The following is a 13,439-nucleotide window of genomic DNA, read 5'->3' on the forward strand; positions in this document are numbered from 1 at the left end:
CCCCAAATTTTTTTTTTTTTTTTTTTTTTTTTTTTTTTTGTCTTTTTGTCTTTTTCCGTGTCCGGCAATGGATCGCAACCCTCAGTGTTGCCCCCGTACCGGACCGGGGACCGGCAACGGGATTGCAACCCTCGGGGTCGCTCCCACGCCTCGCTCAGCCAGTGAGCGGGAACCGGTCTGCATGTGGGATCCGAACCCTCGGGCGGGAGCGCCACCGCGCTTCCCAAGCGGCGCACTATCCAGTGCGCCACCGGGCCGGCCCCCAAATTTCTTATTTCTAAAGTGAAAATATTAATAGTAAATCCATGGGTATTATGAAAATTATGCTAAGAAAATTATGCTAATTATGTATTGAGAAAATGTATGCTAAGTAGCTAGACATTTAAAAGGCGTTCAATAAGTTAGACCAGGTAATAGTAGGAGTACAGTAATAGTGGGAGTAGCAGCAGTCGGAGCAGTTGTAATAGTGGTCTTACTAGCAGCAGATGTAGTAGTCTATGAAGAGCAATAGAGTAGCAGTAATAGTGGCTACAGTTATAGTAGTATTGTGTCTTCATCTGTAAAATATAATTAAAATACTACCTATCTCATAGGGTTGCTTTTAAGAATACGTGAATTTGCACGTGTATTTATAACGGCTCCTGGCACCTATGTAACCCTACTAAGTATCTGCTGTTAGCAGAGTTAGTGGTGGTGGTGTTTTGCAGTTGCATATGATGTATATGCTATAGTTATTCTTTCCCTACTCTGACAAGCCAAAAGTAAAGAAGAAGAAAAGTTTGTTTCATGATATAACATATATCAGATATAATAAATAGTTAATAATTTTTGCTTATGTTTATAAAATATACTCTTTAAAGGATATGTTTTCCTCCAGCCTTCTATACCTGTCTGTTCACTCTGAACTTTAATGGAACAAAACAGATACTTTTTAATAGCCATTATGATCTCTAAGTTTTATCTAGACCTTGTATTTACCATATAGCCTATTTCTTTGTTCATTATGATGAATTCAATTTGTTAATGCAATTTAGTAATTCAGATTCATCGATGGTGCAGGATGAATAATTTTGCAGTTCGTTTATGGAAGAACGGGAAGGAAGGAGTGGGCATTTATATGCTGGAAGTCTTTTGATTTAAATTTGGGAAATGTCTGAGTGGTCAACCACATATACACTTTGGAACATCCCTGAGCTTTGCTATCACAATTTCCAGTATGTGATTCAACTCTCCTCATGTGAAGGGAAGAATTTTGTAATTCAGCCAAGCTGTGGTTTTTAGTGAAAATATAGAGAGCGTTCATATCTAATTTGTGGCCAGAATGTGCTGAGGCCCATGATCTTTACTTGCTTTGTAAGCGTTCTGCCCGCCACTGAGAACCTCAACTCCTCTTGAGGTATGGAAAGTGCTAGTAGCATTTATAAAAACATTAGAAAAACTTTTATCCATACACAGCTATATTGGGAGTGATATGGTATATTTTTCCTTTCCCCTCCTTCTCAGGAGTTTCAGGTCCACACCTTGGGCAAATATAGAGCAAAAGAGAATCAATGAAAAAGGTGCGGATTTTTGCTTTATACAAGCAGGCTTATCATTACCCACCTAAGTCCTAATGCTTAAAACAGAGTTGATTTGAAAATGAGTTTAGCCTTAAACGTTTTGAGTAGTTTGATTAAAAGTCGTGAAAGAGTTTCTTGTGAAAATTTAATAAATATAAATTTAATATAATATTTTAGGGCATAAATTAGTTTGTGCTTTTTATTACATGTGACAATATAAAAAGAATGACATCATTCCTATCAGAATAATATAAGTGAATATGTAAACAGCATCATGTTTCAAACTGAGAGTTTAGGAATAGATAGCAATTTTATTAAGAAAAAATAATATTATATATATAAGATAAAAACATTTTTGAAAGGGCAATTTTTGTGCCACAACATGTTTATTTTTATATTATTTTTCTGCCCTCAGTTTTTTATTGTGAAGTTGGATAAGGAAACGTTTTAAGTTGCCAAGGTGTTTTATTTTTCTAATTCTGGTCTAATCGTATGGTTCATTGAAATAGCAGGAGTTCAGAAACAGGATTATCTTTCAATTAGACACCTGAAGCAACCGAAGTACAGAGTTTACTTAATGAAAGAATATACTAGAACTAAGTGCTTTTTTATTTTTATGCAAACATTATTCTTTCTAAAATAAAACTATTATCCCCATATACAGAAACATACTTTCTGTTTCCTTCCAATTATTTTTAAAAATATAATTGTGAACAATATAATAATTTGTTTTACCTCCTTCCTTAGATAAATTTTATTTAGTATGGTATGAAAAATTAAGCTTGACAACAAAGTTGGGCACAGTCTGCAAGACCACCCTCATTTCTGACTCAAACTGCAAGTTCATAGGGGTTGCCAAAACTACCCTCTGTTTTGGTATTTCACTAGAAGGGACTCACACAACTCTGAAAGCTATTATACTCATGGTTACGAGTTTTTTTTTTCTACAGGAAAGGATACAGATTTAAATCAGCCAAAGGTAGAAGTAGAGAGGGCAGAGTCCAGGAGAACTACCAAACACAAGCTTCCATTGTCTTCTTCCCATGAAGTCGAAACTCTGACAGTTTTGATGTGTGGCAATATGCAGAGTATTGCCAGCCAGAGAAGTTTTCCTGAGCCTTGCTGTCCAGAGTTTTTATTGGGTCTTTACCATGTAGGCATGATGGATTAATTGCCCGCATGGTTAATCTCAGTCTCTAGGTTCCCTGATACCATGTGACCCAAAGCCCCTTCTCTAAGACTCTACAGGCTTAGCTAACTCTTACTCTACTCACACTGTTAGAATAGCCAATATGACCCAAGACCACAAAGCAAAGAAAGACATTAGCAATTACTTTCCAGAAGCTGAGGACAGGGGCCAGATCTCTCTTTGGGCAAAGGAAAATTTTTTACTAAACATATAGGTTTAAAAAAATTACAGGTTTCAGTTTCTTTACATGTTAACTACATTCTTTTCTCTATAAATTTGCAATTTTTTCCCCTAAAACTTTATTTTCTCATGGAATTAGTGTACAAATAATTGGAAATATATTATTCATGAATAGTTGATCTCATGAATATGTATAACAATAGTTGTTCTCGATTCAGCTGTTTAATCTTGTAACATTATTATCTTACCTGAAAAAGACATGTGAAATTACTAAAAGAATGTTTTTAATAAAAACATTTTAGATCATCTTAGATAATAGGTATTTATTAATTGTTTTATTCAACAATTATGTTGAATTCCTCTTGTATGTCACATATTACGTTGAGTACTTTGTAAGTAAAAATAAGTAAGACCTAGTTTCGTCCTCAAGGAATTACAGTCTACAGGAAGAAATGAACACCTATATAATTACAGGAGAGAGGGACAGTACAGTGAAAATGTGCAAAGGTCAACATCTAACCTGGACTTTGGATTCGTGAGGAGGACTAGGCATTTAAAATGTGAGTTGAAATTAGCCAAGTGGTGCAAGTGGGAGGTGGAGCAATCCCATCAATGCAAGTGACCTGTACAAAGTTTTGTAGGTGTGAACACATGGCAAAGTGTAAGTTGTTCACAGTGACTGGGTAACAGGGAGTGAGTATACTCACTCATCATCTGAGGGGTCCTCTGAGGAGGTAGCGAAAGTGTGTACTTCATCTTGACACTAGGAGAAGCTTCATTATATGTTTAGGAAAGGCTGTCTTTGTCATGAGCTATTGGTACTTGCTAACCTAATTTTTATTGTAGCTGAAAAGAAGTGAATATGTATTACCTTCAGAGCAGATACCAAAATTCTTGATAAGCAATTGACTAATTCATTCGAACAATGTATACATAGTTTGATTATGTTCCTGGCACTGTGCTAGTCCTGGTGATGCAGCACATACAGATGTATACATACACAACAAAGGGATATAGTACTCAACAAAGCAGTCATGTTTCCTCCTTACATAAAACTTACTGTCAGCCTAGGAGACCAACTTTGATCACCTAATTGCACAAATATTTAATTGCAATTGAGGTATGTAATATGAAATAAGGCACAAGATGCTGTGATAAAATATAACAAGGGAAGCTGTCTAGTCCAGAGAAAATGGAAAGGCTTGCTTGAGCAAATGATTTGAACTGGTATTGGGGGCAGGGTGTTATTTAGGTGAAAGTGATGAGGGGTGGGATATGAGGGAATCACAATTCCAAAAGAGGAAACACCGTGGAGAACCAGAGATGGGAGAGAACAAGATGTATTTGTAGTCCTAAAAAGAGAATGATCTTCCTGGAGAGCAGAGTGTTAAGTGAGGTGGCAGCACTGAGTGAGTTATATGGGACAGAGCCTAGAAAATAGAGCAAAGTTGGCCATTATAATGCTTATAGCTTTTATCCCAGGAAGGGAAAGTTTTAAAGGTTTCAGTTTATTTGCTTTTGTAGATAGAGGTCTGTTGAGCATATTTACATGTTTAAAAGGTAGTCTAGGTAATAAGTGGAGAAAAGAGTAAAGCAGGACAGGGTGGAGGTAGCGACCAAATAGGCAGTAGCGGTTCTAGTGGTGCAGGTGTAGTTTGGACATGAGGCAGTAGTGATGGAAATGAATGGATGCATCCAGGAATTTATGATGGAATTATAAAGTTAAAGATGGGGAGGGGTTGATACTGTCCTGGAAGTTTCTGGAAAGTCACAAATGACTAGAAAAATTGAGTAGTTTGGGAAGGAAGGTCTAATGCTATTAGGAAGTCAAATAAGTTGAGTCAAAGAGTTGGGGTCCAGATTAGAACTGACTGAGGAGTAAGAAGTGAAAAAATGGAAAAACTAAAAACAGCAAGTAAGGTTTTCAGGAATAGATATTGTCAGAATCCAAGAAACCATCAACAAATTAGACAGCTTAATGTGAGGAAAGAAGAACTTTTTTTCTTATGTCCAAGGGAAAGAAGAGAAGAGAAGAGATCAGTAAGAGGTGGGAGCAGCAGTGGGTGACAGCAAGATGGCAGGGCTCTGGGAGAGACGGAGCCCATCAAGAAATCCCTAGTGAAAATATGGCCAAAGGGACATGTAGAACAGATGTAATGGATGACATTTATTTTTTATGTGCATTTCCCTACCTTGTAGCTTCCAACCAGTTCTAGCACCTTCAGGTCTTGAGTAAACCCACTTTACTTAGGAACAGTTTGTGTTATTTGAATTTATGACAAAATAAAGGGTTGAATTTCTAGTCTGGAGGTTTTTGGTTTGACAAAAACATAATAGACCAAGAGGACAGAAGGGAAAAAAACTCCTCTACCAAGAAATTTGCAAAAATGTTGGGAACTATTTCAACTTTTAGCCAATCTAGGCCTCAAGGGACAGGAAGACCTCAACTGACATCAAATTGTATAACTCCTAGCTATGCATTTACTAAGGTTGGCTAATATCAAGGAGCAATATGTGTGGCCACCGACCAGTTCTTCATATTAGTATTCTGTTTCATGAACTAAACCAATCGGTTCAGAATATATCTTTTATCCTTAGCTTATTAATCAAGCAAGGATTTCAAAATCAAATACTTTCTGAAACCAGCAGGGAATGTCACATGTGAAGGGGCTACTGGTGAAAACTATGGTGAAGCAGAATAATTCCCTTCACACACAGTCATTAAAAGTTCATGTTTAAAAGTTTGAAGGCCCAACATATCACACAATCAATACTTTTATCTATTATGTAAAGTATTAACCTAACCCATGAATCGCCTTTAAATGTATTTAGATTTATCTATGATTGGAATAGTAACTAAATATTTTGGGTTCACAGGAAGACCAAATGTCCATTTAAAAATTGAGTGTTCCAAACTTTTCTTCTAGAAAAATATTTTAGATATAATGAGCATGGACTTTGACATGCTCCCATTGCCTTACAAGCTGAATACCTCAGTTAAATTACTTGGCTACTCAAAGTCTCACTTTATCATTAATAAAATGAGCATAAGAAGACCCATCTCATAGGGCTGTTAACAGAAGAGGATTGAATGAGATAATATATGTACTTGCACAGCCCAGGACCTGGTGCAGAGAAGTCGTTCAACAAATACTAGCTATTTTGGGGAATTGCATTGAGATGATGCCTTATCACCACAAGCAAAATCTTTTCAAGACTTTTTCAAAATTTAGGTATTGAGCACTCTTCTAAGCACTGGGAATAGAGCATTGAACAAAACAAAGATCTTAATTTTCACAGAGCTTATATTTTGGTGACAAAGTACATGTTAGTAGAATTGCCCATTTTGACATTTTCTGCAAACTTTTAGCACCTATATAAAATGAACTATGGCACATCTTGAAATTAGTAAATTTTGTCAGTTTTGTGAAACCAAATTAATAACTTCTTCCCAGCTATGCAACATTAGACAACATTTTTCTTTAAAAGGTATCAATGAAATAGTTTCATCTCTTGATTTTTTCTCAGTATAGCCCTCTGATAATAAAAATAAGAAAATGTTAAAAATATCAAAGCTAATAGGGAGCTTAAGCATTTAATTGAGTCACGTTGTTTTTCAGTTGAGAAAACTGGAGCCCAGAATATGTGTAACTAGAGCAAAGACATACAGTCAGCCTGTCTAAAACAGATGCCGTTTAATGGTGCTCATTTTGTTAAAGGAATAAATATACCTCTTGTATCTTAAATGCCATATAATTGGTAAAAAAAAAAAAAAAGTACTGATTTGAATGATTGCTGTTTTTGTCAACAGCTGGATTCCAATGGTGAACTGCTCATCCGAAATGCCCAGCTGAAACATGCTGGAAGATACACGTGCACTGCTCAGACAATTGTGGACAATTCCTCAGCTTCGGCTGACCTTGTTGTACGAGGTAAGAGTTTCAACATTTTAAAATTACAAAACCAAAGGTATTTGACTTGCATAAATATGTATAATTTTCTACTAACTCTGGTTTGAATTCTTATATATTTATAGTCTCAATACCATTCCTAAGAATGGATCTTATGTTTTTTATCCATGCCTAAAATGATTTATGCCAGACAAGTTGTAAACAACACTGATTTTATTTGTTTTCCTAACTACATGTCTTCTAGAAAGTTATACCACATACCTCCTGCTAAACACTTGTGCTTTTAAACTTAGTGCTCACCAAATATCCTCATTTCCTACTAATACTTTTTTAGTGTGTTGAGCATAGTGCTGTTTCCTTTCTTCTTTCTTATGTAAAAAAAAAGATGGCATTTACTATAACCTCAGTGTTATATATTTATCACTGTCATCTTAGAATAAAAATTTAACTTACACATGTATCATATTTCTATTTGTTGCTGGTTTTCAAACTAGTGCCTCTTTTCTTATAAATAATATAGTTGAGAATGCGATGGGATACACGTTCATTGGAAATGCAACCCCTTTGCTACTGGCCTCTGCTGTAGTGCGGAGGTTGGCTTGGAACATGCCACACCTTGTTTAAAAATCATTAATTGGCTCTTGACCTATAGAATGAAGACCATTCTCTTTAGCTTAGCATCCAAGAAGCTCCATGCATTGATCTCAGTCTGTTTACCTTTAATGTCTCATCGTTCACTGTAACCAACTCCAACCATCCAACTAATCCACAAAAATACCCTAGTATTACCTGTATCTGTTCCTACATTCACAGTATTCCTTCCATGTCCTTTTCTCATCGTTTGTTGCCCAAATCTTAGCCATCCTTCAAAGCTTGGCTCAAGTATTACTAAACTCATAAATCTTACTCTGATGTCCCAAATACGAGCTCCTTTCTTCTGAACTTTCAAAACATTTACTACTTTTTCTAATGTTTTATAACAATCTGTGCATGTATTATCCACTCTAAGTTGTAAAATTTATATATGCATTTTTATTAATCTTTAGTGAGTTGCAGCCTTCCTTTGCACAGTTTCATAACTCTTTTTCTCTCTGTCTCAGTGTCATGCTAAAATTTCTATTCTTTCACATTTTACCTACTATAAATATTTGTAGATGATCCTTTAATTGCACATTTTGTCATCATTTTTTGTACTATCAGACAAATAATTAGTAAATAAAATGATATATGTGGTTTGTTTGTCTTAATGTCCCTTCTAGATCCAGATCAATATAATTTCACTAAATCTTATATACCTCCTGCATTTCCTTCTTAGAGCAATATTAATATGGCATCCCTAAGCAACTCTGGGAAAATACTGAAAAGATTTTTATTCCAGTTAAAAGTGTTCTCCAATAGGGTAATAAGAAGTTTAGCTGAAGTTTCTTTATCCAAATAAACTTAGATATTCTTTCCATGGGTCACTTATTGAAAATTAATAAATAAAATCCCTGATGCTGCAAAATCCTAAGTCAAAGAAAGTTCATTTAGGTTCAGTATTTTTATTTAGAGTATTTTGTTACCTGAAACATCTGTTTTCAAGAGTTATCAGGGACAGGGACTAGTTCATTGTTCTTTCTACTCAGAGCACTACCTGTTAAGCCAGTTTCAGCTATAGCTTAAATATAGATTTAATTAGAATAGTTTGCATATTAAAATAATTAACGTTAATATTACAATAGGGGTTATGTTACAGTGCATGGAGATTAGTGTGTTCATATGATTACACTGTAGTAATACTCTAGAATACCTAGCAGTATTCAGAGGGAAGACAGATGTAATGATCTTTTTTTTTTACAGATGTAATACAGAAGTAGTAGTGATATTACCCACACATACTTAGATAATTAATAAGAGGTAAAGGCAATAAAAATAAACTATGGTGAGTATTATGCAGAAACATAAAGTTTATTTTTCTAAAGTCTTTTAATCTTAGGAAAAAATGCTTTAAAGTAATGGAAACTGGCAAGTACACTCAGTAAAAATATGATATAGCATTTTATGTCCCTTCACTGTAGCAGGATATTAATAAAATTATAGAGGTAAATGAAAAGTATTGCTTACCTCTGCTAAAGTCTGCAGAGCTATAATCAAAAACCAAAATTTATTTCTAATAATAGAAAAGATATTCATTTTATGTCAAGGGAATTTGCAGTTAAAACAATCAAATATATCTCTGCAGAGCTTGTGTCAGAAACATATATAAAGTAGACTTTCTAATATGCTTTATATGTAACATTAAACAGTTTTATTTCTTATAATAATGCTGAGTAATATATAAGACATACCCTGGCTTAAGGAATAATTTTATTAGTCCATTTATCCATTGAATTATACTTTAGCATCCAGTTCAGGAAACTATAACCTAGAGTCTATGGACAGGCTTCAAGGGGTCCCTGGACCTCCTAAAATTATATGTAAAATTCCATGTGCATGTGCATTTTCCTGGGAAGAAGATTTAAATTTTTCTTCAGATTTCCTCAGCCAGAAATTGCCTAAAAAGCATTAAAAAGCTTAATCTATTTTTTTCACCATCTAGGTCAAGACTCTCTAAAAAGGGAAACAAAGGAATGACTATATACTTCATCTAAAAGTATTTAGAAAACTAATAAATTCATGGAATGAGATCTAATAGCACATTTATATTGTAAACTGCCACCAGAAGATTCAATTTGCACTCAACCCTTCAAGAATATATCTGTTTTTCAAAACATATTAAATATGTTATATAGTAGACATCAGATATGTATAAGAACTTCCAGATTTGAGCTGTACTTATTCTAATTCACATTCAGATGTCAGTAATCTGAACTGCCCATGCTGAAATTAGTGCTATGAGAGGGACAGTGAACGGAATTCAAGGGAAGAAATTTCCTCTGAGGATCACTAAAATTTTTTTGATAACAAAACTAGTTTAGTGCATAAACTGTTTTGCCCTATCAGGAGACTGAAACAAAAGTTAAATATTCAGACATAATTAAGACTGTGAATTTCTTTTAGCCTATGTTACCTTGAAGGAAATGAACACATAGTAAAAAATGTTGCTGTCTTCCACAGCTGTGTGTGTGTGTGTGTGTGTGTGTGTGTGTGTGTGTGTGTGTGGTGTGCATTTATAATTGTGAATGGGTGAGTGTGGGTATATTGGTAAAGCCTGATGAAAGTAGTTTGTATGAGCGAAAAAAAATGTGTCTTAAGTTTATGCCTTTCATTATTATCTTAATTGAGTTCAGAACGGAGGCAGTCAATTAGTTAAATGAGTGCCTCTAAATATTAAACTGAAATTAAATATGAGAAAAACGTAGTCAAAGGAAAACATTGGATCTGATTTCATGGAGCTTTTTACCCAGAGAAAACACACTCGCCTTTTACCTGTGTCATGTATGGAATGATTGAGAAATAAAGAAAACAATAACAATTGTAGTCAACTGAAAATGGTCCCAATAATTAGATATGAGTCACTGTCTCTCTTTAACAGTCATAAATGTACACTTACAGAAGCTATAGCCCTTCAGCATATTTACTCATTGCACACATTCTCTGATCATCCAACTCTGCAAACAACTTCAAATCGTGGGATCATATTGACAGTGTAATTTCCACCTTTCTCTTCCAAAGCTGCATTTTATATCAGTTCTATCTGTTTACTATACAGATATTTCTGCTAGTCTTTCTACTGTATAGAAATTCTTCTATAGTAATATATTCTTCTATATAATTCTTCTATACTATAGTATAGTAATTTCTTCAAACAATATCATCCTAGAAGTCCAGTATATAAAATTCAAGATGCAGATAAATAAATAAATATTCTTCCTCAAAGCCCTGGTTAATGCAAAAGATTACTCTCTCTGAGATAGGATACCTGCAATCCAGTCCTCTCAGGATTTCAACAAATATAGATAAATCGAACACAAAATTATGCAAGAAATGACAATTCACATAAGGAAACAAGCCATAAAAAGAGAGAATCACGAGGGAAAAAAGCAAAACAATTTAATTCAAGTCCAGAATACTTCAGAGACTGTAATCATTCCAATAAGAATAAACGTAACCATGCCAAAATCCTTAAAGAAAGAAGAGAGGAAATGGTAAAAATGAGTTGAGAACAATGTACTAAAAAAATGAGGCAGTTTTGGAAGAAAACAAGGGAGTATCTATAAATGATAAGCATAATCACTGAAAATAAAAACTTAATAGGTGGATTATAAAACACATTAGAGACAGATTAGGAAAGAATTAGGAAACTGAAAGATAGAAATGAGAAAATCACCATATTTCAGTGCAGAGAATCAAGGGCCAATTATGTAAAAGAGATTAAGATATTGAGGATACAATGAGAAATTAATATTTGTCAAATTAGATTACCAGAAAAAAATATTAAAGAAAGTAGGAGAGAAACAATGTTCAAAAAGATAATGATTAGAAATATGGGAGAATTAGTGAAAAATGTGATTCCTGATATTCAAAAATCATAATGAAACACAAAAAATCAGTAAAAATAAATAATAAAACTACAGAACATTGAAGACATATAGAATGTTATAAGAGCAACAAGAATGAAAGGAATTTTTTTACAAAGATGTAGCAATACACTGACAGCAGGCAACTCAGCAGCTGCAATAAAAGTCAGAAGATAGTTGGGCAGCCAGCCTATAAGATGGCCTTCAACAGTCCTGGCTTCCTGGTACACCAACGCTTGTGTGATTCCTCTCACACTTAAGTCTAGGGGCCTGTAGAAGTGACGGTGTGTGATTTCTCAGTCTAAGTCTTAAAACACATTGCTGCTTCTGCCTTGGTTTTTGGATCACTCAGTCTGTGGGAAGTCATCTGCAATGTCATGAGGATGTTCCAGCAGTCTTTTGGAGAAGGCTGCATGAGGAGGAAATGAGGTCTTCTACCAACGACTAGCACCAATTTCCTACCAACAACTAGCACCATTTGTTTGAGCCACCTAGGGAACAGATCCTCAAGCCCTAATCAGAATTTCAGATGACTAGAGTCCTGGCTGAAATCTTGATGATAACTTTCATAAGAGACCCTGTTCAAGAGCCATTGGACAGCCACGAACTCATAGTCCAACAAAACTGTGAGAGATAATAATGTTTGTTGTTTTAAGCCACTGAGTTTTGGGATCATTTGTTATGTAGCGACAGATCACAATAAAATTATGAAATAATATCTTCAGCGTGCTTAAAAAAATCTGTCCTCCAAGATATCTAGTGTATAGCAAGACAAGTTGTCATGCCATATTGAGAAAAAATAAAATATTAAAGCAAACAGAAACAGGGTTATTCTCCAAGAGATTCTTACTTCTAAAGGACTGTCTACTGGGCGAATTTTAGGAAAAAGGAAAATAACTCCAGAATAACGTTCTGAGATGCTAAAATGCATGGTAAATAAAGAAACCAGTAAACGTGGGCAAATCTAAGCTCTTATTCATTCAGGCTGCTATAACAAAATACCGTAAACTGGGTAAGTTATAAACAACAGAAATTTATTTCTCATAGTTCTGGAGGCTGAGAAGCCAAAGATCAAGGAACTGGCAGACTTAGTGTCCAATGTGAGACTGCTTTCTGGCTCCTAGATGGCAACTTCTCACTGTGTCCTCACGGTGAAAGGTCACACGGTGGAAGGGTCCAACTCGCTCTCTAGGGTCTCTTTTACAAGAGCACTAATCCCATTCATAATACCTCCTTTCTTATAACCTAATCATCTCCATGGGCTCCACCTCCTGAAACAATTACATTGGCGATTAGGTTTCAACATAAGAATTTTGGAGGCCTTCTTAAACATTCAGAACATAGTATAAGCAAACTGAGCTAAGTGAGACTGCAGAGTATACTTTGGTCTGGATTTAAAGGCTAGTGAGAATGATGAGTTGCCTTCTGTTCAAGTTACTAGTTGCTTTTATTTCAGGTTTCTATTACAGTAACAAAGGGAATATATATGTGCATGTTTGTGTGTGGGTGTATACGTGCACACATATGCATGCATAGTGCATCACATATGGAGATGCATGAAAGTGATAATCATGAAATACAGAAGAGTGGCTACCTTTGGAGTTGGGGGAAAGGAGGGGAGGAGGATATACTTTCAAAAGGGAAGGGATCCACAAGAGGCTGCATCTGTAAAATGTTTTTTTCTTAAGCTGAATGGTGGGTACGTGGATGGTCATTTTCTTATTCTTTATAACTTTTTCTATATGTTAAATACTTCTTAATAAATTTAATCTAATGAAAAAGAATCACAGAGTCACCTGCTACTCCCCACTTTCTCACCATCCATCTTCTCAGCAAAGGCTCATGAAAAATTCTTGCGTAACCTCTAGGCAGAGTTTCCAAACATGGCTGTACATCAGATCTTCCACTATAGCTAATTTAAATACACAATTTTAGGTCCTCTTTTGGCATTTTCTGAATTGATAGTTCTGGGATGGGCTTAGCAAAGCCAGATTAAAGATTGGCCTGTTGAACCAGGATGTATCAGCACTGGTCACAAAAATTGACCCACACAAATATGCTTAACTGCTTTTTTGACAAATATGCAAAAGCAATTCAATGT

General features: G+C 35.0%; 1 protein-coding gene across 3 annotated transcripts in view; it reads left to right on the forward strand.

The window, feature by feature from the left end:
• Window positions 1-13,439, forward strand: part of CNTN1 (contactin 1) — a 294,489-nt gene that overhangs the window by 269,629 nt on the left and 11,421 nt on the right. For all 3 annotated transcript variants that reach the window (XM_008574260.1, XM_008574258.1, XM_008574259.1), the window contains one exon: window positions 6,740-6,860. In XM_008574260.1, the coding sequence (XP_008572482.1) occupies window positions 6,740-6,860 (121 nt within the window). The remainder of the gene's footprint in view (window positions 1-6,739; window positions 6,861-13,439) is intronic.

This window comes from Galeopterus variegatus, unplaced genomic scaffold, assembly GCF_000696425.1.
Source record: "Galeopterus variegatus unplaced genomic scaffold, G_variegatus-3.0.2 Scaffold1023, whole genome shotgun sequence".
Lineage (NCBI taxonomy): Eukaryota > Metazoa > Chordata > Mammalia > Dermoptera > Cynocephalidae > Galeopterus > Galeopterus variegatus.